Raw genomic sequence first — 27,883 nt, 5'->3', positions numbered from 1 at the left:
AACAGAACAGCTTGTCTATATGTGGCCATAATGCCATCACATGTAACACAGTGTGTACCGAGCTGCCAAGCCTACTGTACTCCAGGCATGTGATGGTTAGGTTAGGTTGTAAAGTTGGGTGATTTTAGGGAGTGGGAATTATTCCTATTTCAATGTGCAATAGGCAGAGCCGGACAGTAACGGAGTACATTTACTTGAGTACAGTACTTGAGTACATTTTTGAGGGATCTGTACTTTACTTGAGTATCATTTTTGGGGAGTACTCATGACTTTACTCAAGTACATTTGAGAGGCAAATATTGTACTCTTTACTCCAATACATTTCTATCAATAACCGTGAGTACCCGTTTTTCTAAAAAAAAAAGGAAAAAAGAAAAATCTTGGAAACCCTCAATTTGTTGTTTCCCTCTCAAATGTGATTGGATTGTGCAGGCACCACTGATTGGGACAGCCTATCAGCAATCACCTTCAGCTTTCCATGGTCAACTCCATGGTCAGATTTAGATAAGAGATGAAACCATGGACAAAACAATGGATGAATACGCAGCAGGTCCATCCCGGGAATGTGCCAACCCGTGGCCCCACCTCGCCAGACTATTTCAATTAAGCGTTCTTCAAGTGTTTCAATTACAAAATAGTAGTTTGTATTTGAAATACATATTTGAAATACATGTACATATTAGAAATACTGCCCATCCCTGGCAACATGGTAAAAAGATGAAAATGACTTGATTTTACTTTCAATTCCTTTTACATTCTCCAAGGTATTAACATTAACATTTTTCATAACTCCATGTAGGACATTTCTGTACATAAATGTAAGCACTGTGGCAGTAGTAATGCGATATTTAGAAAATGTAGGCTTCTCTTGTAGGCTACTCTTGATACTCAAGTACTTTTAAAAACAAGTACTTCAGGTACTGGACAAAAAGTGCTAGGCTATAAAATAGAAAAAGGGTGGAATGCTCGCACACTGGCTCCAATCAGGATTTTTTAATGACTATTCACCAGTGTTGCGTTTCGAGCTCGAAATGTAACAATAGATACGTACCTACATACGTACAGTGAACTGACCATACAGAGAACTTCTCTGCTGGAAATTCCTCTTTCTAATGTAGTCTGTAATCACAGTTTTGAATGTCATTTGCCTCTTATTTCTTTTTTTCACAGCCATTGTTTGTATTTCTGGTTATTGCCATTGTGGAGTGTTTATAGATCTAAAAGCTGATCCTGTGGCTTTGTTCGTCTGTGTTTGCCAAAGTTTGTTTGTTCTTGCCTACTCGAGCCTTTCGTGTCATGGCAAGGGGCAAGGGGCCTGAGTCTTAAGTCTACTATGCCACTATCTGAATAGTGAGTTCTCTTTCTGTGTGTTGAGCAAAGGCTGTTGCTTTTGTTAACCAACACAGTCATTGGTAGTATATTACATAAATAATGTGATTGGTCACAGTGCAGTGATGAATGCCTTTGTCTTGCTGTTGGATGGCAGGCAGGTGAATGCAGAAACTGTAGTTGTTTATGTAAATTACGTTGTGGAAATGAGTACAGAGAAGATTTTACTGACATGCTGCGATGATTTGTGTGTGTGGCTTTAATGGTGCCTTGGTTACGGCTGCATCCCTCCCCCTCTGTCGTCTCTTTACCAGACTGAAACTTGTTCCAGTGGGAGGGCATGGCATCCCTGCAATCACTCCCACCTGCAAACACCCAGGCTCCCTCCCTTCCCCCTGTTTATAACCAAGCCCCTGGACCACATAGAGAGGGAAAGAAAGAGAGAACGAGAGAGAGGAGGAACAGAGCGTGTGAGTGAGCAATTGAATGAAAGAGCGCTGTCCACGCCAAACAGCACAGGCAACGTAACTCATAGATACGCAAACATCACTCAACATCCTACTCAGATCGTTCAGTACAGGTAAGGCTCTCTCTTTGGAAGACTTACGGTGTTTTGGTCAAATTGATAGAAATGTTTCAACATTGTCAATTATATTGTTTTAGTTATATTCAATACAAACAATATTGTATGTTACAGCATATGAAACATAGTCATAGAGAATTTTTTTGCTTTTTTCATTCAAATATTATTTATCAATAATTACATTTGTGTTGATAGTAAACTAGAATTCATTTTGACCCTATAGTCCAGACAGCAAACACTTGCTGAATTGTTAGTTTGTCCAACATTGTGAATGACACTAACCTAGCAGTGTATATCACATGTAGCTACTCTAAGACATTTTGTCGGTTATTTTAATTAAGGCAGGCAGGTGTCTTGCATCGTTTAAGTCACTTCGATGGCCATTTTCTATTTAAATTCCACCAAGACAAAAACATTAAACTTTCACCATGTATTTGTTGGACCAGGACAACATCCATGTGGCAAGAGCATAATGACAATTTTCATTACAGCCATATTTTTAATAAACATTTCCCAATCTGAAAAAGGCATTTACATGTGAACAGTAGATATTGGGGAGAACACTTCTGATGAAAATATTGTTTTTGTGTTTCTCTATGCTTTTGCCTATCCACATCTTTGTGTTCTTCCCGATTTGGGCTCATTGCACACAGTGTTTATCTCCATTTCTCCAGGAAGTACCTGTCACAAGGTGTGTGTCCTCTAGTGTGCCCTACAGAAATGCAGGGCCCCATCAGAGAAACCATTATATCAGATTTGAGCCCTATAAGACAAACAAAGCCCTCTTTTATCTGCCATGTTTAATGGGCATGGGAAACTCTCCCTCGTTCATGCAGACATCGTCAGAAGGGGCTACGAGCCAGGTTGTTCATGTTTGCCTAATTTGGCTGGAGGGGACTGGACTGGATCTTGGTTTGCTATTCAAATAGAAGTGCACTGGGGCCATTTTATCTTCTGCTAAAAAATAACCCTTCAGCATAGCAGCCAACAATTATACATGTTTACATCTGAGTGTTCATGGGAGATGAAGGAAGTGTATGCCACGATCTCACTCAGGTGATTTGAATGTATCATAGAACTTCCTCATGGCTCTTGTGGTATTGTATTATTATATAGTAATTATATGTATCTCCAATTCTAGGGAGTTTTTCCTCACCCCTGTTACTCATGGGCCCTCTCTGAATGTTTAACACTCTGTAAAGCGCCATGAGACATGTGTCTTATGTTTTGGCGCTGTATAAGTGAAAATATTGGTTGAAAAAGGATTGTGTGGGCTATAGGTAGAGTACCTAAGCTTTCGGAGTGAGTGAACTACTTGTTCCAGAAATGTTGGGTTGGGTCATGTGATGAATGTGTTACTGGACTAAATATTGACCTGGCATTTTGACCCCCAATCCTAATCTCTAACCTTTTTTTTATGAGAAACACCAAATGGAATATTAATCTGATTCTTGTTGTGTTTTGTTTTGGACTCTGGGCTGGTTCATTCTTTAATTACAAACTCTAATTTGTTTCTTTTCACATGTTGTCTTCTACTTCATATGTATTAAAGTGGAATTTGTTAATTATTTATTCTACAAAAAGGAGCCTCTCAGCCTTCTGGCTGCTATAATGGCCTGACTTCATCAGTTTAAAGATGTGAGAAGTTGCTCAGGGTCCAGAGTACGTTGAGCCAGTTTAAAATGAATTTTCTGAAAACCCAACTCATCTTGGGTCAAAATGAAATGGATAACCAAATGAATTAAGAAGTGCCATGTCAACAGTGGTTTAGTTTACTTGAGAATGAAAGTTACATGGGAAAACAGTCAAATAGCCAATGAACATGTCACAGATAAGTTTGTAGGGACTGGACAATCATATCTTTCATGGTATGACTAGCTAGACAAGTAAATTTGAATGTTTTTGCAAGGCATGAAAAACAAACCGGAAACTAAACCAGTGTGTGTGTGTGTGTGAGAGAGAATGTAAATAAAGTTAAACCAAGCTGCATCCACGTTGTTGTTCTTGGTCTTCCTGGTAACGTGTCTGTTTCCATGTCTCAGGTGTCAATGCATGTACAGGACTCATTTCAGAATGGTTTGAACTGAGGCCTATTAAGTCACATTGGCACAGAGTCCCTTTGCCCCTGTGTCAGTGAGTATGGAGACAGATAGGAGGAAATAACACTTTCTTAAACCTGAACTGACGTAGGTGCCCAAGGTTACTGAGTGTCACAGCGAAATGCACAACATCAATGATTTATATGTGCAAGATTTATTGTTGGTTTCAAATGTTCTTTTTGTCATATTACCTCTTATCTGATTTTATGTGGCAGCAGATGTTGCACTGTGACTGAGAGCCTGTACGGATTCTGGGTACAACATGCGGCACGTTTGCGTTTTTTTTTTGTGCATGGCTGTTGTAGAATATTGTTTAATGTTAAATTGGCTACTGTGGGAAATCCCCTAAGAATTTATCACCTTTCATGTTGTATAAAATAGTACTACTTGTGAAAGTCTGTCCAAAAACACATTTTTGTAAATCTGTTCCAGGAGGAAACCGTGACCTCAGGAATGGGCTGCTTTGGATTTCTCAAAATCATGATGTTTGCCTTTAATGGCATCATCTTTGTAAGTTCAGAAACACACCCTTACTGCTTTTTCAGGTGACTCATATCACACTTATTTAATGGGTTTCAAGGACCACAGTGTCAACAGATAAGATCAGAGGGTACCAATATAAAACTTGTTTCGTCTGAGTTCGTGGTCACTTCCTCCTCAGTTTCAGGTTAATCTTTGGTGATTCAAAGTATGACATGTCAGTTTCCAGTTAGCAAAGTACAGATATGGAGCGCATGGAGTTCCGTTGAGTTCCATTAAACTTTACAGTCTTCCTACCATGTCAAAATTGTGTTTCAAAATAACTGTTTAGAAAACGTTTCTGAAACCTCATGTTCACCTCTTAATTTGTTTTGTCGCACTTTCTCTCATTCTCTGCAACCTTCACATCAAAACTCAGCTGGCTGGAGCTACGATCCTGGGGGTGGGCATATGGGTGAAGGTAGACAGCAACTCCTTCTTCTCCTTGCTGGATAAGATTCCTGGTGCGCCGGAGGAGCTCAACCAGGTCGTAAACGTGGGGTACCTCCTGATAGCCGTGGGCGCCGTGCTCCTGCTCCTGGGCTTCCTGGGATGCTGTGGAGCCATTAAGGAGAGCAAGTGTATGCTGCTGCTGGTAAGCCTGAGTACCTCAAAGACAGATGCTTTTGTACCTGGCTAACACAACACCAGTTAAATTCAATGAGTTTTCAGATTTGTATGCTTCCCAGGCTAGTTGTTAAATGTATACCAGAAGTGGCCATAAGGGACCAGGGTTGAGAAGTGTAGTGAGGAGAAGAGTAGGGACAGGTACTTCATTTTTATTTTTTTTTCTGAGCAAAGAAGAAATGTACCATGGGTAGTAAAGAGGTTACTATATGTCTGTAATTACTTTAGTCTTACTCTGGCACATATTATTCAGACAATTTTGTAGATAACTGTTAACTGTTAAGGATAATAATCTGGAGTGTTGCCAGGAAGGTGGATTGCGGTTGAGGTTGTTTGTGTTATAATATGGTTACTTCCTGGTGTGAACCAAAACAAAAAAAAAACACAAAAAGGATTTCTTGCTGCCACTCTTATACCTCCTCTCCTGCAGTTCTTTATTATAGTGTTGCTGGTCTTCATAGCAGAGGTGGCTGGAGCGGTGGTCATTTTGGTCTTCAAACCTTTAGTAAGATGACACACACACACACACACACACACACACACACACACACACACACACACACACACACACACACACAGACACTACTGTGCTGCAGAAGAGACTAATTACAGAGGTGTAATTTGTATCTTTCAGGCCGAAGACCTGATCAGGAAACTTGGCGTTGAAACTGCTGAGAACATCCGAAATGACTATGGAAAAAATCCTGATGTAACAGGCCTGTGGAACTCAACCATGGACACGGTAAGTTTGAATTCTGAGTTTAAAAAAAATAAAACCTGAAAGAGGCAGTGATTTCCGTTATTGTAATGTCAGACCCATGGCATTAGTGGTGTAAATTAAAACACACTGTAACAATTTTCCACAATTTGGATCTGCACAGTATTTAATGGTAAACTGGTTCATCTTATTTCAAATCATTCTCAAATTAATTTTGATATGGTCATGTGGAGGACAAATAAATATGAGTCATTATTCAGGAAATGGACTGTGTAGTTCTGTGTTCTGGGCTAGACCACCTTGAAAATGTAAACATGCTTAGAGCAAATCTGCATTAAGTCAGCCATGCAATATCATTATCACTGTCAATAAGTTCGGAGTACCTTTCAATCAGGTTATCATTTGTGTTTACATGTTCATGTAATATTCAGCAAAATACTTTCCAGCAGGCTGGAATCCAAAGTATAGTCTGAGAAATAGACTTGTTCATGTGACATCAAGCCAGTCATAACTTAAAACCATGCCCTGTCAAACACAGGGCCAGGGACATTAGAAGAGACCTGAGACCAGAGAAATATTATTTGCCAATAATAATTAATAATTTTCACTACATTTCCCCTCCCCATTAGCTGAAATGCTGTGGGTTCAACAACTACACAGATTTCACAGGGTCTCCATTTGTCACTGACACAAATAAATACCCTTCACCATGCTGCACCTCTTCTTCCTGTACTGAGACGAACGCACAGATATCGGTAATTTACACCTGTACACAAGGCTGATTGAAGCATTCAACCTGACTGCACTGCATTGTCATCACTCATTTTTGTATTTGAATGTCTTTTACAGGCAGTACCTGGTTGCTTGGACAAACTGGTTTCACTGATTGATGAAAATGCAGTAGTGATAATAGCTGTGGCTCTAGGCATTGCTGTTTTAGAGGTAGGTCTACACTTCCTCTTCTCTAATCCAATTTGCAGTGCTTATCTTCCACTAAGCATCAAGCTTTAACACGACACATTAACTGAAAAATAACAATTCTAGATTCACCCTAGATAAATTATTCTGATTTATTGCACATTTATTTTAGATGAAAACTGTGGTATTAAACTGTATTTGAATACTAATATGATCTATGTGGTTTTGTTCTGAAGAATCCATGATAACCAGAGGATGTCTCTTGTTTTATGCTAGATCTCTGCAATGGTTGTCTCGATGTCCATGTATTGCCATATTGACTCCAAATAAGCCAATTGATCAAAGAAGTTCACTGAAGAGGAGGCATCCCAAACATTTTCCAGTTCACACAAACCACCAGACAAGCCAAAACCAAAGAACTCAAAAATGGTCTTATAGCCGAGGATCATGACTGGTATCTTATGACGCAGGGATTTTCATTTTATGCATTTCAAAATTCAGATGTCTTTATAATGTAAATAGATTATTTTGCATAGGCGATAATATGATTCAGCATGGGAAAATAATCTCACCACAATTTTGAATTGTAGGCCTACTTTGGATAGGCTAAAATGTGAGTTTTTTTTTCTTCTCATAAATGTTCAACCAGTTTTCATGGCACATGTTGAAATGAAATGTGTTTTCAATGAAATATGCACTTTAAATTAGGTCATAGGCCAATAAATCACCTTTTTACATGTGTCAGCCAAAGAATGTCAGAAAGAATGGAATGGTGTATAAGGCCACTGGCAACTGTTTCCTATTATTTTCTCAGCAAAATAAAGTAACTGATATTACACCACATTCAAGGTGGTTATGATGTCTTAATGTGAAATGTAAAAATGGATAGCTACATGGGGGATGAAGGTTGATGAACTTTGGACTGTGGGATTTCTACAGCTGTTGCCATGGTAAACATAAGTCATTGGAATGTGTTCATCTCACCTTTGTAGTTGTAAAGGTTATTAGCATCATGCTAACTAGCTAAAACCTTCTGGACCTGACTTATGATTATCATCTGTTTCTAAGTAAGTCACTGATGCATACCTTTGCATGTTAATAACAAACGAAATACATTTAGACATTTTATCGGGCCAGATCGACAGATGAGTTGAAGATCAAAATTATATGCGATTTACCTCATTATTCTAGTTTATGTATTCTTCCCTCTCTAACTTTACCTTTGAAGATGGAACTGGCTAACATTAGCAAGCGGGAAGTTGATTGTGTGCTAACGTTAGCTGCTTATAAGATCTAGCTGCCTTAAATGAACTTGAAATGAAATTAATAATTGGCTTTACTTTACTTTCACCTAACTATGTTTGACCGTCTTTACTGTCGCCGATAATGTGAACTTTTGTTTGCAATTGCAGTTATGTAAACCTTAGGGCAGATTATTAATCACAGTGGACTTATGCACAGTGGAATCAATACACTTGACGAAGTGGTAAAAAAAAGTCTAGGTTAGCTATTGTCTATTGTCATCACAAGAGACATACAATTAGTGCTGGCTGGGGTAGAATTAGAAATCCATCTTAAGTGTAATGACATGGCAGACTGATTGTAACATTAGTATTATAGACTTGGGTAAGAAAATGTCTTTTGTACAATGAACCTAAAACAAATTAGGCTAGTCTTTGGCTAACGAGCTAACATACAAGCTTGCAACTTTGTCCTCCTAGATTCCTAAACCGTTACTTGCAAAGATGGCCGGTCATCGCACATACTTATGTATGAAGCATTCAATGATATTTTCCTGTGCAGTGATATTCGTAAGTAGTGTTATTGAGACATGTTTTCTATTCACCAAAACGGTGACTTACCATGTTTTACTGCCTTTTGATTGTTTTGATAACTTACAGTAAAATTCGTTAAATTAGGCTCATAAATCATATTAGCCTGACATTTTGGAGAATGTACTAATATAGTACAGAGTTAAATTAACTACCCTTTGAACTGTTTTGCCACTGATTTTGCCTGATGTGGATGCAACAATGCTTCAATTGTGTTATAATGCCAGATTCTACAAAAACAGATAAAAGTGTATTTGACCTGCTTTAAGAATGACATCACTTAGCCTAATGTCTAAAGTCTAAAGAAGTCTATCTAAATCTAATTGAATAAGGTGGCAAAATCTAACTGCTTTGAACAAGATCCTAATTAGCACAAACATCAGTGAGTCATCTCACTGTTTCCACATGGCACATGATAGCTTTAGTTTTTGCATGAGACACTGCTTATTGAGTGATTTTGCCATTTGCCTGTCATCTAAACCAGGGCCCAGCATATTGTTATGCCTTTTCTGCACAGATTTCTGTAAACTGTTCTCAAAGGGTTAGACATGCCTGCTGTGTACTCCGTGGCAACTCAAAGTAATAGAGTTGTTAAAATGATGTCCTTGAAGCAGGTTGAAAACAAACATAAACTAAGCTACACCTTCAGGATTTTATTCAAAGATCAATCTCTAACATCAGCATATTCCATCCCAACCTTTCCCTAGCTGAGTGGTATGTTGCTGGTCGGCCTGGGTGCATGGATGAAACATGGTGCGGCCACACTAGTCGACTTGATGGGCCATTACTTTATGCAGCTCATCAACCTCAGCTACATCTGCATTGCTATGGGCTCCATCGTCAGCCTCACCAGTATAATGGGGTGTGCAGGGGCCTGCAGGGAGAATCGCTGCCTCCTGACAATGGTGAGTGGGATAGGGAGTGATAAAAGAAGGATGAGAGGTGAAAGCCAGAACTGGGACATTTCAGATGGATTCTTTTGTTGATGTGTGTCATGATAGGTTTGGTCACACGGTAGAAATGGTGTGTTCAGGCCATCAGGGAATATTAGGGACCGCCCCCGTGATTACGTTGTTTTTCCCACTGCGAGTGTTCATGTGCCGGGTGCAAAACATGGATGCCACAACAAAGGTTAAAACATACGCTCACTAATCTTAAATAAACAACTGTATTTGCTTAAAAATATGGTGTAAGACACTTTCAAGTGACAAAAATGGCAAATTCCTAAGTTCACATTAAAAGTGTTAGACATGTAAATCAGGTTTCTAGGCCAAGTATACTTGCATATACAAGGAATTTGGTCTCTGCATTTATCCCATCCGTGAATTAGTGAACACACAGAGCACACAGTGAACACACAGTGAGGTGAAGCACACACTAACCTGGAGCAGTGAGCTGCCTTGCTACAGCGGCGCTCGGGGAGCAGTGAGGGGCTAGGTGCCTTGCTCAAGGATTTATACCACCCGTTTGGGGGTGAACCCAAACAAATCTGTTAGCAAACTTGAATTTGCTCTGCAAGCTGGTCTGGAAAGGAGGCCATTGATGTTCGTTTCTGAGTCACCAAAAACCCAGGAATGTTTTTTTTCTTTGGAATTGAGTACAACTGCATTTAAAACCTTTGGTTACAAGAAAGTTATGTTTGCTGTGCTTCTGAAAGGATTTGGTAAGACTTTAATTCACACATTTAAGTTCAGTTTCACTGCTGGTTATGCCTGTGGAAGTAGTAAAACAGTACGTTTGGAAATGGGAGTCAATGGGCTCCTGTCCAGACAGACCTGCAGAGCAAATTCAAATTTGCTAAAAGGTTTGTCTGGGTTCACCCAGGCTAACCACCCACACCAAACTGAACGTAACCAACAACTGCACCTGAGCTGGCCATAGCTCGTGTCCAGGGAGTGTGACTAAGCCACCAGGTAAGTGACCACTCTCAGGAGCTCTGCCAAGCTGACACACACATTCAACCACACTTGGTAGGTGCCACTACCACATATTCACATCATGTAGGGATAGTGTGTAAGATGTTGGGCTTAGAGGTGGGTTTCTTTTCATTTGTTTTGTTTATGTTGTGACCAAGGAGGGCTCATAAATGAAATTAATCCTGTAGTGAGCAGGTTTTGATATGTAATGAGCGCGCATGCGCGTTTACATATGCTCATGTTTACAGAGATGTTCAACAGGTCATCTGTTCCCCTGGCTTGATGGTAAAATCAGTATTAGGATTTATTAACATATGATTTGAGTTTTCTATAAAGATCCTGAAAGTATTAGTTAAAAGGGGGAGATGTAGTGAGCAGGTTTTGATATGTAATGAGCGCGCATGCGCGGGTGTTCAGATTGATATAATGCCTCAGTAAAGAGTCGAGAGCACATCTTGGTCTTTGGTCCATTTGTTATAACTTAGTATTATAAAATACAAGACAAATCCCTAGACAACAAAGTTTGGTATCTGCCAAACTCCAGAGCCTATTGTCGTAACATGATGTTTCATTACTTTTATTACATGGGTTACAACATCAGAATGTACTTTCAGAGTAGATGTGTAGACCAAATTGTTGCTTTCAAATGTAATGCTTGTGCTTATTCCTTCTATACTTCCTTTTTCTCTCCACAGTTCTTTGTCATTATGATGATGTGGGTTGTTGCACAGACCGTTGGTGTAACTGTTATCCTGGTGTACAGTAATTCAGTAAGTGCACCAGTGAATGTGTGCAGTCCCTTTGAATATTTGGCACTGGCCCAATCCATTGGTCATCATAACTCTACCTCCTCTGGTACCATGCTTGTGCTGTAGGTGGGATTCATGCTGTATGATATCTTTAAGGACTCTTTGGTGAAGTTTTACATGGGAGTGGCTGCTCCAGACCCTATATCCACTGCATGGAATGTTGTCATGACCAAGGTAAGACTGCACTTGACTATATATTCTCTTTAGCACAAAGATTTTCAGTGGAGGACACACATACTTTACATAAAATATTTTTTTTTACCATACTCTTTGTTCAAGTCTGAAATATGATTGAATGACTCTTCATTCACTCTTGTTTTTCTGCAGTTTAGTTGCTGTGGCTTGACCAACAAGACCGACTTTGTGGGGTCCACGTTTACTCAGGTCACTGGGCTGGCTTACCCAAAGACCTGCTGTGCCAACATAACCTCTCCCTCCTGTGATGGCACCACCATTGTCCCCAACCTCATTCACCCGAGGGTACTAACTAGAGCAGGGGTGGGCAAACCTATGACCCGTAAGCACTTTCATCCGGCCATGAGCATTTCATTTGGTTATCAGGCTGCTTTCGCTATTTTTTTTTCCTGCGATAGAAGGCGGCGTTGGTTAGCTTTACTGCAAACTGCTTTTCACCCCCCTTAGAGAACGTTTACAATGTCAATGTCAAAACATCATGTTAAATAGAGATAACATCATGTTAAACGAAGTTAACTCTTAGTTATCTCCTTTGCAGCAGATCTAACGTGAACATTATACGATCCATTCTAATTGGGAATGCGTCTGCACTCACGAGAGGGAGAGAGAGCCACAGGTTCCAGCTGGCTTGTCATTGTTGATAATTGATATCTCCTTTTTATAAGAAACTTTTAAAAGGAAATCATGAAGGCCTGCCAATTTTCAAAACCCAATGTGGCCCTTGAGCCAAAAGGTTTGCCCACCCCTGAACTAGAGCAATGAGACCAGTCCTCTCTCCAGCTCATTTAAAAAGCCTCAAAGATTACACTGTTAATGCACTTAACATGCTCTTTGCTCTGTAGCCTTTGCTCCCATACCCCCTTCTTTTCAGGAAAAACTATTTGATTTTAATTGTTTCATAATCTTCAAGTTAAGTTAGTGTCACCCATCTAATTCTTTTTTTGGGGGGGGCTTTTTATGCCTTTAATTTGATAGGACAGTGGAGAATGACAGGAAGCAAGTGGGAGAGAGAATAGGGGTGGGATCCGGAAAGGACCACGGGGTGGGAATCGTACCCGGGTCGCCGGCGTACGGTGCAGGTGCCCCAGCCAGTTGCGCCACGGCTGGGGCCCCATGTAATTCTTTTAATAATTAGGAAGTGCATATCTGTATACTAGTTCTACTCAGTCTAAAATATTTTCCCCATATCAGTTTACACCAAATTCCTCTAAACAAATTGATAAGAAAGTGAAGAAACAATGTTTTATTAATCCACTACATTGATGAATAGACAGAAAGGGAGATTTATTTTTCCGAAAGGTGAAATTATTGTATTTTTACTGTATTACTGTATTTAGGCTAATGTCATCCTTGTGTGTTTACTCATTTTGCAGGGTTGTTTTAACAAAGTCATTGATGTGATCAAGAGAGATGGTACAGCATTGGGAGCAGCTGTAGGAAGCATGGGTGTTGTTGAGGTAAATTACAGATGATATTCAACACTCTTAGACATTGAAATGTTCCAGTAATATGTCCAATGTAGAGGGCAATTAGACTAAACCTCAACATCTGCAAATTCATTTTCCTATTCAGACAGCTATATTCCTAGTTATATCCTTGCATTTTTAAATTCTAGCTGTTAAAAGGAGAATTCTCCCTTGGCAAACCTCAATTCAATGAGTTTAGTGATTTTCTTTATAGTGTTAGGAGACATGTGTGTTATGTGACAGTGTATGATTATGCCTTCACAGATTGGATCCCTGATGCTGTCCATGATTCTCTTCATGAAGCTGGGCAGCATGCATTACGAAGTACGAGATAGGAAACATAGAGTCAGGCCACAAACATCTGAGCACAGAGAGGCGTAGAATTAAGACTATTACACAAAAAAGTCACCATGACTAAGGTCAGACCAGAGTGATGAAGCTAGAAAGTATTACATTTCTTGCTGAGATTTCTCAACTAGATTTGTTATGTATACACATTGTTTTTAGCCAGATTAAAACTTTTTGTGGGATTCTATGGTCATCTTGTGGTTTTATTAAAACAGTCGCACATTTTTGTGCTGTGCAGGAGTATGAGAGTGGAAATTCTATCTTAACAGCCAAGTCTGGTACATAGACACATTCTGCCCCCTACTGACAATACACCCTCTTAGCACAGTTTACATCTAGCTCAAATAGCTCCTTATAGTTACCAAAATGATAGCTAAGGAGCCAGAAGGAACACACATGGATAGCTATAAAAACTGCTCTCATTATACAACTAACCATGACAAAATACTTGTATAACCCTTGAGCCAGCTCCTTTCTATGTGATCTCAATGGCAATGCAGCTTTTGTTTGCACCTTCAATAACATACCAAATAACAACAAATATCCACAAATGCCCGTATGTTTGTGTGAAAGAACATGTAAATCAGGTTTCTAGGCCAAGTATACTTGCATATACAAGGAATTTGGTCTCTGCATTTATCCCATCCGTGAATTAGTGAACACACAGAGCACACAGTGAGGTGAAGCACACACTAACCCGGAGCAGTGAGCTGCCTTGCTACAGCGGCGCTCAGGGAGCAGTGAGGGGTTAGGTGCCTTGCTCAAGGATTTATACCACCCGTTTGGGGGTGAACCCAAACGAATCTGCAAACTTGAATTTGCTCTGCAAGCTGGTCTGGAAAGGAGGCCATTGATGTCTGTTTCCAAAAACCCAGGAACGTTTTTTTTTCTTTGGAATTTAGTACAACTGCATTTAAAACCTTTGGTTACAAGAAAGTTATGTTTGCTGTGCTTCTGAAAGGATTGGGTAAGACTTTAATTCACACATTTAAGTTCACATTACAGTTCACATTTCAAGTACATTTATTCGCTGAAGTAAACACTAAATCGTATGATCCACATAATCAGCAGGTTGCCCGTGTGTGCGTAGCATGCAAGGTTCTGCGAGACGTTGCTAAGGAGGAGTCGAGCAGTTCTCGCCACTGTCGAGCACACCCACTCTGCGGACGTGCACTTTATCCGTATGAAAAGTATTATTCGTTTGCACTTAACGAAGTTACAGTTTAATTACTTTTCGTGGGCGCCGCAAGTGTTCATGGCCCCATAATACTGTGGGGATGACCAGTTTATAGAAGGCTTTATTTTATAAAAGTCACGGTCCTGCTTGGTGTTTAGTATAATTTACTCGCAGACACGGACTTCCCTGCATTTTCACCAGGTGCTTTCGCACGAGGTCTTTGAAGGGAAAATGTCCAGTGGGAAATATGCACCTGTGGCCGAAAAGTAAGTAGGCCTATGCCTAATTCACCTGTCTCACTGAGCGTCTTTGTTATGTCGAGTTAGTGTGAGGGGATATTGCAGGAGTGACATTATGGAATAAGGAAAAAAAACATAATCATTGAATGCGTATAAGGAAGCAAATGCTTTCCAAATGTAATTTAGATTTTTGGTGAATGGTCTCATTTCCTTGTCTCTGTCATGTTAGGCTTTAGCAGGGGAACTATTTCCCTATAGCCAGGTCCGTCAGCAACTTCTTTTTACATCATCCTTCCTCATTGAGTAATCTTCTGTGTTGTGTGCTTGCTTTGTTTTGTGGATTGTAAACAACAAAATGTCCTAAAAATACTAGTTGGTTAGACCTTAATCTGAAACCACTTCTGGTTCTATAGCCGTGTGTCCATGTCGTGAAGTGATGTTCTCAGTAAACATTACACCTTGAGCTGTGTACACAAGCAGGTGACATGTCCAAACTCAGATGCCTGATTAAATGCCCTATTGGCTGTAAGCAGAAAATCTATACAAGGTTATATGTCCTTGTATTTTCTTCATCAAGGCAGGGTGAAATGACTAAGCTTAAATGGAATTCTAAACCCCAGTTCCTTTCAGTAGATGCAGACTGCCATTTTTAAATGAAATTGGCTTTCATAATAGCCTATGTGCACATCCACATATGTCACTTCACCACTCTATTTGATTTGATGCATCACAATGTTTGTAAAAGTCAGTAATCTCTGTTGAATTTCCTGTTTTATTTAATTGTGTGTGTGTGTGTGTGTGTGTGTGTGTGTGTGTGTGTGTTTGTTTGTTATTGCACATGTGCCAGCTCCTCATCGATGACCCTACAAGGATGTCTGGAGGAGTGTATGGAAGCCCTGGATCTTTTTCTCAACAACCACTTCAGTGAGAGCTTAGAGAAGCTAAGACCACGGTACGGCCATAGTGTCATAACCGTTACCATAGCCACTGGCTTGAAATGATGCTGTGGGTTTTAGCAGATGTGTAGTAGGCTATTGTAGGGGTTGTATTGATGGTATGCTATTATTGTAAAGCTTCATTGTATTTCGGGGCCACACCAAGCGCCACAGTCTAGAAAGGCTCTGATAGTATTATAGGTAGACTCTCTGCCTCCAGGATGTAAGGTATTTGTTGAAGCCTACACCCAGGGTTGCACAGTCAGTGTGCAACGCCCTACATATAAACACACCACACCAAGGTGCGTGTGGCGTGATGTAGATGACAAGGAGGTGTGCAGAAAGATGAGAGGCTAGAAACTGGGGGGGGGGGTGTCTTATCTTTATAGACCACTCACAGGCCTGCTCACTACTTTGAAGACCCTATTGAACACGGATTGCTTTTGACATTAGCATTTGTGAAATCAATGTCCATGTTCAGAGCTCATCAAGCTGAAGGTGTTGTTGACTATGCAAGCCCATCTCTTTCTCTGGCTCCATCAGTGCCAAGGACAGCATGTACCATGCGCTCATCTATGCCACAGTGTTGGAGATGCAGGCCATGATGACTTTCGAACATGAAGACATTGCAAACGCAGGGAGCACCATGAAATCTGCACAGGAGGTCTGCCAAAGGTGGGCACTCTCACATTCTGATATCCCTCAGTCTGCAGCACTTCCAAAGGGAAGCAATGATGTGAAATATTCTAATAGGATTTTGTCTAGGTCTGCCTCACCTAAATTCTTAAAACTAGCATGTCTAATAAAGGCAGATAATCTACTATGAGTTCTTCCACCACTGTGGGCAGCATATCCCATAGAACGCTTCAGCTAAGCCATAGCTTTCTTTATAGGCTATTGGAACTTAGCTGTCTGTGTGGAATATTTGCCTGTATTTGCATCATTTTTGGACAGGAGGATCGTTACATAGGTCTGCTCTTAAGATACATATCCAATTACACTGGCTAGTGCATACAAAGAACTGGAGGATAATAAATGGCCTAAAATGTTACTGTGTATTCCAGACAGTTTTCCATGTAGGCCAACCATTAATTTACTTTAAATGAGGTGATAAAACAACACAAGCAACCAACACAATTCATGTCCAAGTCTATTACAGCTTACAACTAACAGTTACTTACTAGATTCTCTTCCTCTTTTTGTGACTACACAGTGCACACGTTGCTTTCCTGTGGTTTTCAGTAACGCATTAGTTTCTTGTGAAATTGCTTTGTTTGTTTAGTGTTTTCATTAAATTATTGTCCAATATGTATTTGCTATTTATTGATTTTATGACAGGTTTCGTCGAAAGTCTGGCTCACTGGGGAGCAAGTTGTCTGGAGACAGTTTGTCTGAGGGTAAGAAGTCATGTTTGGTGTGGAACTGATGAGACACCACTCCAAATAGGTCCAACCTCACACAGTTAATGAACACACAGCAGTACCAGTCATAGGGCAACTTTATGAACAGCCTGTTTGTAGTGCTCTGTAAATGTTCACTGCTCATGCCAGTTTGAATATCTCATGGCCAGGATAACATTCTCCGCCATCACCATTAGCATAGCTGGCACACAATAAAATGACAAGACACTTTTGTGAACAGTACAGCTTAATGGTGTGCAATTATGTTTTATTGTGTGAGAAACTGTGTTTGTGAGAATGTGCATGTTGACATATGTTCTGTGTGAGTGTGTGTGTATATGTGTGTTCAAATATGAATGTGTTTCCTGTGTATGTTCAGAGGAACTCCATGCGGAGGTGTGCTACGCTGAGTGCCTTTTACAGAGAGCTGCTCTTACATTCCTGCAGGTCAGTCAGTTGGAGCTCATGACTCTTTTTTTTAGACCTCCTCTCTGTGAAACTGGGGTCCCCTTTTTTTTGGGCAACCAGTAGAGTTATGTTAAAAAACAGCTTGCATCACCTTACATGTGGACGGAGAGGGGTATTCTTTATCCAACTGTTGTCCTCCTCGGCCTCATTGCTCATGAATGTGTCTTCTGTTGATCTCACAGGATGAGAACATGGTGAACTTTATCAAAGGAGGAATCAAAGTGCGCAACAGCTACCTCATATACAAGTCAGTGTACTTTTTCTGAGTGCTGAAATGATTGGAATGAGGAAGAAGATAGAAAATGATAGAAAATGAACCGTCTCTCATAATCTTAGAGTTCATTCATACCTGTAGTTTTCCTCAAGCTGTGATTTAGATAACAGACCTGTATTTCCCCTATTTAGCCATTAGTCATGTAGTGCTTCCATCTTATCTAGACATGCTTTATGCCTGTACAGTTGTTGTATTGTTGTGTGGGTGATCACTTACCTTCTTATCCAGAGAGCTGCACACTTTTGTCCAATCACGTCGCGCTCCCACAGGGCCCAACCACGCCCAGCTAGAAGGAAGCCTGTACTTCGGTATCGGAGCTTTTAATTTGGTATGCCTCAGGGTTATGTGAGCATTTCTCATTAGGTTAAGAGCAACTATGTGTGTTTCTGTTTTTGTGCGTTTGCCTGATTTTTTTTTTTTTTATCTCCTTTTTTTCTGCCCTCGCCAGACCCTGTCATTATTTCCTCCACGTATCCTCAAAATCCTAGAGTTTGCTGGCTTTTCGGGTGACAAGGTATCTTACTCTCCTCATAAATACTATAACAGGTGCTTACCAGTGATGCTTTATCCACTTGTACATTGTCAATGGTTAACCACAGAGCTGGCTAACTAATTCTGTAATACTGTTTCACTGCATGATATTCAAGGACATATAACTCTCTCCCTGCCCTAATCAACTCCTGTCTGTGACATAAAGGGCATATAGCTCATCTGTGAAACATACAGAGAGAAAGTTGTGTACAATTCAACTGTAAGCATGAATTGCTCTTCTCTTTGCACTGTAGGTGTATGGCTTATCACAGCTCCACCAGGGGGCGCTCTCACACAACCTGCGCTCCATGCTGAGTGCTCTGTTGCTACTCTGCTACTACACATTCCTCTCCTTCATACTGGGTAACCTTTCCCACCTCCTGCTCCTCCTCACTATTGACCACACACTTGTTTTTTTTTTTTTTAAATGTAGTTGGTTTAGCATAATCATTTAGGTTTGTTGTAGCCGCACCTGTCAGAAATGTGGCAGTGTTTCTGCTTTGCTCTCTGAAACTTAACCCAGATCATGCTGTCTGTCTCAGCCTAGAAGAGCTCTCATCCCACATGCAAAAATCTTTAGCCCGCTCTCGATGGTCCCCCTGGTGTCCATTTGAGCATGCAGCCTGCGCACTGATGTTCCAGTCCATATGCTTTAATTTGTGCGTGATGTGTGCCGCAGGGATAGGGGAGGCGGACGTGGCCGAGGCAGAGAGCCTGCTAAAGCCGTTTCGCCTGCGCTATCCAAGGGTGAGTCACAGTCCTCTGGACGGTCTCTCCAACATGACGCCTTCTGGGGATGGGGATGGGGCATTGGCCAAGCATGACACAGTGCCCTTTCTGATAATTGTCTTTTGAAAAGGCAGTTGTGGCTAATTTGAAGATTGGTGGCCCGCAAGTAGGCAAGCCTGTTTTAGCAATTTGGTGTAATGCTGTGTTGGTGAAACACTGTTTTGTTTGTATGGCGTCTACGTCAAGGCCTGCTGTGCCAAGCAGAACACTGCATCAAGCATCAGCCAAGAAATGCCTCCTCTGTAATTTCTCCTCTCTCTCCCTCTCTTCACAGGGGGCCATTTTTCTCTTCTTTGCGGGCAGAGCAGAGGAGATCAAGGGGAACATTGATGAGGTGCGCAGACAGGGAGACAGCCTGCTGATGAAAAATCACTACAAGGCTTGATAGCTTCTTAGAAACGTATCTGCACCTGATTCTCTCCAGTGAAAAGGGCTCGGTGTGATTTAGAAAATGGAGGCTAGCTCATCTCAGTAATTGGTTGTCATGATTCCTTTGTATTTGTGGCAAATAAGTAGGCACTCTGTTTCTCCGTTTCCTCAGTAGTCTACCAAGCAATTAAATATCATGAGTCATGCATGACTTGTGTGCTTGTGAAAGGTGAATGGGAAAGGCATGTTGTGTCTCCTTTCGGCCAGGCGGTGGCACTGTTTGAGGATGGCTGTAAGGCTCAGCAGGCTTGGAAGCAGTTTCACCACATGTGCTACTGGGAGCTGATGTGGTGCTTCACCTACAAACGCTTGTGGAAGATGGCTTACTTCTATGCAGACCTCCTGAGTCAGGAAAGCCGATGGTCCAAGGTAAACAAACACACATACACATTACACACACACACACACACACACTCCATTGCCTTAATATCCTGGAAAGGATTTGAGGATAATGTTACTTTTCATTAAACATAAACACTTGCACCCAAAAATATATACTTGCTGTTAGACTATAGCATTGTAAATAAATTCAGATTATAACCACAGATCGAAGTCTTAAGTGGCTCCTTATATGGTTTAATTAGGGGATGAATTTGTTATTTTGCCCTTTCAAAGAAATTGAATTGGCTAGCAATTTTAAGTAATAACATTACACTGCCCTGGAGGCTGCCAAAATATTGAGAGAATTTTGCCAAGTATCACAAAAAATGTCTAAAGTAGCACTTCTGAACTCGCCGTTAGTGCGGAAAGACCATCACCCATTTGTTTCCTTCTCTCCTCTCTCAGGCCATGTACGTGTACATGAAGGCGGCCTGCCTCAGCATGTTGCCTCAGAGTGATGCCAGACCCTTCGGGGAGAACGAGGTGGACCTCTTCAGGTGAAAACCAAAAACTAGAGCAGCCAACGTTTAATCAGTTTCAAGTCCAAGTCCAAATCTGTCTCTCTCATTATGTCTGATTTATTCTGTGTAATTTGCACTCTTTCTCCCTTGTGTGTCTCCCCATTTGGACCCGTCTCCCGTAGACAGGTGCCTTCCTTCAAGCAGAAAATAGCAGGCAAGTCTCCACCAACGGAAAAGTTTGCCATTCGCAAAGCTCGCCGCTACAAAGCCAGCTGTCCCATTCGGTTGCAAGTGCCAGTTCTGGTAAGAGTCAATCTCTTTCTCTCTCACTCTCGTATAAACAACCACATGTGCAAGACTAAAAGACAGCTCAACAAAGGAACCTGTCTGTTTCTCTGCTGCTTAGGAAATGATGTACATGTGGAATGGCTTTGCAATGATCAGCAAGCGGCCTGAGCTCACTGAGGGCATGATGGAGACTCTCCTGGCGGCAGAGCGCTCTCTACAGGAGGCACCTGGTACTGCACATGTCTGGACTGCCAAGAGGGCATTTATTTAGGGCTCATCATTTTTCACATGTATTTTTTAAGCAGTATAACCAGTACATAGTAATTTAAAATTATGTAGACAACGCAAAAGCAATGTAAGTTGTGCAGCATTCTTTAGGGGTGCTACCATGTGAAAGTAAGCAGTGAATGTATGACAAATATTTTTATTTTATTTTTTTCAGCAAATGAATACATATTAGATGACACTAGTCTCATTCAGCTGCTGAAGGGACTTTGCTTTAGGAACCAGGGCAAAATCCAAGCAGCAGAGGAATGTTTCAACACGGTGTACATCAGGTGAGTGGTTGAACTGCTGTTCTGAAGAAATATTGATATTTGCACATGCATTACACTTTGTGTGTACAAGTGTGTGGTTTGTGCTGCTGCAAACAACTAATACAACTAATGTAGAGATAAACTGCACGCATGGTTGGATTAATTTGATTATAAAGTTATCTGTTGTTTGTATCAGGCACACATGGTTGAACTGAATGTTTGTGTGATCTGGTAACTCCATAGTGAGAAGAAGCTGAAGTTTGACCACTACCTGGTTCCCAATGCTTTGCTGGAGCTGGGGCTTCTCTATATTAATCTTGGACGACGAGAGGAGGCAATCAAGATACTGCAAAAGGCAAAGTAGGTCCTCCCAGTTGCTGATTCAAAGCAGCATCTTATTAGACTTGGTGAACTCAGACGAATCTGTGAGCACATTTGAATTGCATTGAATTGATTTGCAGATCCATCTGGCCAAACTTCCCATTCAAGCGCATTTTTGAATCACTGAAAACCTAGGAACCAATCATAACCACTTATTCAGTATGAGGCAGGCTTTATACAATAATAGGAGTACAGTTAGCAGCGCCGTTGAACATAACTAACCTTGGACATTGGAAGGGAACCAAGGGTCCTCGATCAATTCTCTTTTTGAGAGCCAGGCTAGTATTTTAAACAAATGCTATGCTAACTCACCAAAATGAGCATGGATTTCCATCCTCCTGGCTGATTATTAAGCCTACTGAATTGTTTCACTACAGAATTGAGCCAGTAGTTGTTCACTACAGCTTTGTGACGATCATTATCTTGAGGTTTGATACTTACAACTAATCTTGCTGATCCTAGCACTTACCACCTGACTACAACTGACACTCGACTGTTTAAAAAAACAGTACTCACTGATGCACTTATTCTTATTGTACTCTACCTTTTTTTAAATTGTCCTAGAATTGAGACTTGCTTTAAAAAGCTTAAACTGTTTACCATGTTGTTAGTCGCTTTGGTTAAAAATGCATCAGCCAGATGTAATGTAATGTGTCGTCAGGCTTGCACATTTGTTTTTCTCGCATAAACCAACATAACAACAGCGTAGTACCTGTACTGCAAATGTATAGCTGGTAAAATGCCTTCTGTATGACTGATAGTTCTACTACTTTCCTCTCCTCAGACACAACTACAAAGAGTATTCCATGGAGTCTCGCACCCACTTCCGCATCCACGCTGCCCTCTCTAAACTAAAAGCTGACACAAATGACAAGGGAGAGACAACTGCACTGTAATACACACATTCTTTGGAAAAGAGCAGTTTGTTTGCCTGACATCTGGGTTTAGTGATGATAAGCATGCCCTCCGCAAACAGGAAGGAGGATATACCGTATAGAGAGGGACCTGTTCCACTTTTCAAGGATGGCATTTTTTGTTTTACAGTTACATCCCTGCCAAAGGGACAGCAAGTTATTTTTTTATATTTAAATGTTCCTGAAGAGCAGTGGATGGAAGACTTATGTGAAATTTTGTCAAGTCACTTAAACCCATGTTTAAGTCTTAAATGTCTCGATGTCTTACATTACATTTTAACGTTACTTTAGTATTTTATCACTGCACGAATCAATGTGCACATCTATTTTAACATTGGTGGTCTTTATCTAGAGGTGAACAAGCGGACACGTGTCAGCCAATGTGAAAACAGCAAAGCATTTGCACCAAAGAGTATTACTTCTATACTCTTTGTTTGCACTGACTTAACTATTTTAAGTGGCCTTGCCATGTTCAATTTGTGCTCCACTCTTCCCTTTTAAGGAAAGAAAACCTTGTAATTGTATAATTTAATTTTAGACCTTAAATTATATTCCACATCCTTATATAATAAAAACATATATTGTACATTGTGTTTACTGTTATTTATTGGAAAACCAGACCAGTTGCACTGTCACACACAGCTACTGTACACCATGCTGCCCATTCAGCTGAACTGATAAAACAGGTGGTTAATGTCCAGACACACAAGACTATGTACAACACTTCTGCATGCCTAAGGCCCAGCATTAGGAGGCTGCCGTGCCGGACGCACCCTCTGCCCCGGGAGTGCCCAGGCCTTGCTCCTCCTCACGCTTCCTCCGCTTCAGCAGCTTCCTCTTCTTCTTCTCCTCCTTCTCGATGTCTTTGATCATATCCTGAAACTTGGGGCTGCGCGGGTCCATGGCGTAGCCGAAACGCTCCCTGGCTTCGGCCAGCAGCCGGTCCCGCTTGGCCTTCTCCTCCTTTTTCTTTTCCTTGGCCTCCCGTGTCTCGCGACGCCAGTTGGCCACCATCTGTGGCATCTTGGCCATGTTTGCAGCAATCAGTTTCTCTCTGAGGGATGGACAAATGGTAAACACGGTACGATCAGATTTAAAATAAAAAAATTAAAAGATTTAAATTTAATACAAACCATCAAAGCTTAATCAAATTTGACAGTGCTTCGGACCACAGCAAAACCAAATTATCTCGTAATTGTTTGTATTTGGGTAATTGAGGCCTTGGTCTGCATGAAACATGAAACTATAGACTGTATAGTAATTGTATCAAACAATTTGAACCAATTTGGACTAATAAATCAATAGGCTAGGCCGTACATTGATGGCCTAGCCTTTCTGCCCCCCCACCCCACACACTTACATAATCACTTCACATACATACAGCACACTGCTTGCTACAGTAAGCCTCCTCTACATACTTGCTGCACACATGAGATAGTGAAAATTGTTTAAGTCTCCTTCTGCAGTTTCCTCTGGTAAGACACGTAACAATGTCAACTTAAAGCCATGTCAGTTACTGTCACTACAGGCTTACACAACGTTAACACTGAACAAGACCAATGTTGATCTTCAAACATTTGACATATTGATAAGACTGCACAAGTCGTGCAATACATATACACACGGTCGTGTTTTAACGAGGCCGCAAAGACATCTTTATTGTTGCCCTATATGATTATGTTGTATCCTAATGCTTATGTTGTTGCCTTATGATTGAACATTTATGTATCACCAGGCTAGCTAGCTTAGCAATTGTGGTACCTTGCCGCACGTTTATCTGCCAGTTCCTTATCCTTGGCTGAGACATTCTGCAACATTTCTTCCAGCGACGGATGCCATTGCTTTTCTTCCGCTATAATTTCGTCAAGTTGTTTGGGGCTTGGCCAAAGTGTTGCAGGGTTGATACCAGAGGCCGAGCCGTACCGTCCGAAGAGTTTGCGGTCATACTTAGCGGTTTTCTGCCACACGGGCGTCTTTTCGTTCTGTTTATCCGGAATATACGGTTCATTTAAATTTCGTTTGAAAGGTTTAGCATGGTAGCTGGCAATATGTTGTAGGACACCACAAGAACAAATCCTCGGAGCAAATGCATTTAAAGAAAAATATATTGCTTCAGTAAATAATGCCGTCCTCCTGCCCAGCACGGAGGCAGCCATCTTTTTTTCTTTCGGTAAGGACCCTACTCTCTGATGTCATGCAGAGATCTGTAGCTGGCAACTTACATGCCTATCTATAATTCTTATGAGTCGCCAAATATTGAAACTTGACAGTGAGTAGATTAAATGTCTTTAAATAGAAAGTAACAGTGTGGAAATGTGACCTGAATTAATGTTTTAATATAGGTCTGGGCTGACATGCACACACTTACCACAAGAAACCCTTGGTTAGGCCTAGGAATCCTCACAATTGGGGGGGGGGCCTTGCATTAATAATGTGCGTTGCATATAAACCTGACATAAGCTGTGTGTGAGTGTGCGAGAGAGAAAGAGAGAAAGAAAGAAAGAAAGATAGAGAGAAAGAGAGAGAAATAATTGATGAACTGACCTTTTTGTCTTTAGCCAATCATGTAATTGTAGCTAAACTGAAAATATGTTCAAATTTAAATTAGCACACACAAGTTATCCCAACACTTGAAACTGACTGATTAGTTTGTCATGCAGAGGCCAACTAAAGTTGTAGGCCTAGTAAGTATGCCTCCTAACAATATTTTAACAGAATAGCAGTTCTTCTGTTAATGAGACCAGACAAAAATCACTTCATAAGTTATTTGTTTTATAGCCTTCACTCATTCATTCATTAATTCACTCACTCACTCACCCATTCAATGAAAACGGCTAGAAACGTTTATAGGGAGTGGAAGAGGTCCGTGTAACGCTTTGCAGTGCTTTGTTCTATTTGCTCCATCCATCTGATCCAAATAAAAATGTGTTCAATAATCCAATTTTCAAATTTTTTAACTGGTCAGCAAATACATAATTGCTGCTATTTTCTAAATGTCTCATTAGTCACGCAAGATAAAGAAAAAAACAGAAACTGGATTGGAAACAAAAGTAAAATTCAGTTAATATCGGATTTTTGCCTTTTTTTTTTTTTTTTTTTTGTTGGGGTGAACCTCAAGCGTAGGGGGGTGACCTGATACATATTGGCGCGCGGTGTTGGTGATCACATTTTATCAGCGGATGTAGAGATGGAGGGCTATCAAACACAGTTCAGCTTGCATTAAAGTGCCAAGATAATGTCAGCTCGAGATCAGAACTTCAGATGCAGAGGGAGACATTGCTGCATCCTGATATACGTGTGTAGAATGTTCATGTTCTGGGAGGCTTTGGAGACCTACATCAGAGAGGGTTCAAGCGGAGTAGCCTAATCAAGGATCTTTGCCTACATGATCCAATGGACTTGAGCCGTAGTAGCCTATAGCAATGTAGGCTATTTGCTGTTGAAATTAATAAATGGATAAACTGATAAATTAGGCATAGGCCTACTCACTGTTGTGTCTTCGTTTAGCCTAATGAAACCTGGTCTAGCGTAAAGTGTTAAATAAGCAAAAATGTCCCACGTCAAACAGTGCTTGGGGTAGCCTGTAGACTGACGTCTTCTGCTTTGGGGAATTATTTGCTATGGTATGGCATGGCCATGGTATTCAAATATACTGTAGATATGTTCAACATAGGCTGAAAGTTATGTTTAACGTGCCATCTCCCAAAATCGGCGAAGTTTTAGTTATTCATCTCTAAAGTAATGCTAGATGCTGTTCTCCCCCCGGTGCTCGTGGTTCAGTCCAACCAAAAGCTCAAAAAAGGAAAATTAAAAAATTGACGCATCATTTCAATGTTTAACTTCTCAACAGAAAACCGTAACTGTGCTCAATTGAAAATCAAAATATGCAACAATCCCATTTACTGTGCCGTCCTAAAGAATGGATAACGGATTTTTCAGCCTCTTTTTATATTTTTTCATGTGAATTCTGCAAATAGAACATAGCACTGCAAAGCGTTACACGGACCAGATCACCTTAAACCCCCATAGAAAAAAATCTAAAATTCCAAGCATTTGAAATGTCAATTTGATCATCTCTGTTTAGCAGTGTCATAAGCTTCCTGGACAGAGGATCTTTTTTTTTAAAGATCCCCAAGCTGATTGGACCCCCTTCCTCCATGCTGAGATGGCACTGGTTGTTGGTAGATGAGGCCCAACACAAGTACCAACTCTTTAACACCTCCTTTCAGTCATTGTATTGCTTTTTATGTGGGTTGAGGGTGGGAAAGGGGGGCAATTAATTTAAAAACATACATACAATTTGGGAGGGAAAAAAGGCCTCTTTGTTTTAATTTCTCTTTTCCTTCCTCTTTCATCAGAACCCCCTGTTCTTACCAACTCCTCTTTTATTTTTTATTTTCTCTTCCAGAAGGAGAGATGGAAACAAATGGAGTGGAGGTTTGGGTTGGGGGGCTGAGGGGGGTGGGGTTGCGCTCTTGAGTGCAGTACTTAGTGAGACAGATGCCACAGCTTTTGTGTGGCACCGAGCGTGCAAAGCCCTCCGTCGTCATTAAAGATGTATGGTTCCCATGGCAGGGGGAGGAGAGGGGGCAAGGGCGGGGGTGGGCATGACATGGGCTTCATTTGGGCATGTTTGGTGCCAAGCAGAGAGCTTTAGGGATCAACTCAACGTCACTCGCTGGCAAATAGGCCTCGTTAGTGCTCCAAATCCGAAGGATGAGGAATGCACAGGTTTATCCATGCTGAGTGGGTGGGACAGACGTAGCAGATAATTCATTAAATAGAGAAGACAGGCAAGTGATGTGAGGAGTGGCTGAATGCACTTGCGTGAATATTTCTGAATGACAGAGAAAAAAAAAGAAAAAAGTCAGCATCTAGCTCCGCTATTTAACATGTTTCTGTGATGACCAGGTAAAAAGAGTTGTGCATGCCCATCAACCAAGCTATACCTCCTGTGATTTTTGTCATACACCACCGGACTCTGGTTTGACAACCCTGTCAATCCTCATATCAGCTGTTTGTGGATTGAGGTAACCGTGGCTGCGTCCCTCCTTGACGCTGCCTCTCAGGCGTTCAGATGTGTGGGAAATGTTTTGGCATGCACTTGGCATACAATGGGGCTCGCTGGGGGGGGGGACACACGTTCGTTAAGGGTGCTGATGGGTAGTGAGGCCGCGCTGCCACTGCCACACCGTTCATGGTGCCCTATGGAGAGGAGGAGAGCTGGGATTATCTGGGTTGTGCACTGTGGGCTAACCCCATTGAGCGTGCCCAGTGAGCCTATCCATATGGCCGTGTGATCAAATATTTAAACGATTCCA

The 27,883-nt window shown here is 41.1% G+C and overlaps 4 protein-coding genes across 5 annotated transcripts; 3 read left to right on the top strand and 1 right to left on the bottom strand.

The window, feature by feature from the left end:
* Positions 1-1,752: 1,752 nt before the first annotated feature.
* Positions 1,753-7,636, top strand: LOC125296031 (tetraspanin-1-like). Its single transcript, XM_048245659.1, has 8 exons — positions 1,753-1,909; positions 4,444-4,521; positions 4,910-5,125; positions 5,588-5,662; positions 5,792-5,899; positions 6,505-6,630; positions 6,725-6,817; positions 7,070-7,636. Exons 2-8 carry the CDS (start codon positions 4,465-4,467, stop codon positions 7,121-7,123), a joined length of 729 nt encoding a protein of 242 aa, XP_048101616.1. The 5' UTR covers positions 1,753-1,909; positions 4,444-4,464; the 3' UTR covers positions 7,124-7,636.
* Positions 7,637-7,737: 101 nt separating this feature from the next.
* LOC125296032 (tetraspanin-18-like) lies at positions 7,738-13,541 on the top strand. 2 transcript variants are annotated; one of them, XM_048245660.1, is made up of 7 exons: positions 7,738-7,860; positions 8,515-8,604; positions 9,333-9,530; positions 11,237-11,311; positions 11,417-11,524; positions 12,919-13,002; positions 13,276-13,541. In XM_048245660.1, exons 2-7 carry the CDS (start codon positions 8,539-8,541, stop codon positions 13,390-13,392), a joined length of 648 nt encoding a protein of 215 aa, XP_048101617.1. In that variant the 5' UTR covers positions 7,738-7,860; positions 8,515-8,538; the 3' UTR covers positions 13,393-13,541. The 2 variants fall into 2 exon arrangements, with proteins under 2 accessions (XP_048101617.1, XP_048101619.1); XM_048245662.1 differs by lacking the exon at positions 8,515-8,604.
* A 955-nt stretch (positions 13,542-14,496) lies between these two features.
* On the top strand, positions 14,497-23,148 carry zgc:158403 (tetratricopeptide repeat protein 39A). The gene is made up of 19 exons (XM_048245657.1): positions 14,497-14,540; positions 14,738-14,802; positions 15,623-15,727; positions 16,254-16,385; positions 17,049-17,107; positions 17,490-17,557; positions 17,761-17,825; positions 18,081-18,180; positions 18,301-18,366; positions 18,638-18,746; positions 19,063-19,130; positions 19,447-19,506; positions 19,809-19,970; positions 20,388-20,479; positions 20,626-20,746; positions 20,850-20,961; positions 21,174-21,288; positions 21,511-21,627; positions 22,433-23,148. The coding sequence occupies exons 2-19, from the start codon at positions 14,768-14,770 to the stop codon at positions 22,542-22,544; spliced, it is 1,698 nt and encodes a 565-aa protein (XP_048101614.1). The 5' UTR covers positions 14,497-14,540; positions 14,738-14,767; the 3' UTR covers positions 22,545-23,148.
* A 2-nt stretch (positions 23,149-23,150) lies between these two features.
* On the bottom strand, positions 23,151-24,740 carry gadd45gip1 (growth arrest and DNA-damage-inducible, gamma interacting protein 1). The gene is made up of 2 exons (XM_048245658.1): positions 24,324-24,740; positions 23,151-23,616 (listed from the first exon to the last, which is right to left on the bottom strand). Exons 1-2 carry the CDS (start codon positions 24,716-24,718, stop codon positions 23,310-23,312), a joined length of 702 nt encoding a protein of 233 aa, XP_048101615.1. The 5' UTR covers positions 24,719-24,740; the 3' UTR covers positions 23,151-23,309.
* Between the last annotated feature and the right edge of the window lie 3,143 nt (positions 24,741-27,883).

The sequence above is a fragment of the Alosa alosa genome, chromosome 6 (genome assembly GCF_017589495.1).
Source record: "Alosa alosa isolate M-15738 ecotype Scorff River chromosome 6, AALO_Geno_1.1, whole genome shotgun sequence".
Lineage (NCBI taxonomy): Eukaryota > Metazoa > Chordata > Actinopteri > Clupeiformes > Clupeidae > Alosa > Alosa alosa.
Note: the sequence above shows the minus strand (reverse complement) of the source record. Positions and strands in the feature narration are given on the sequence as shown.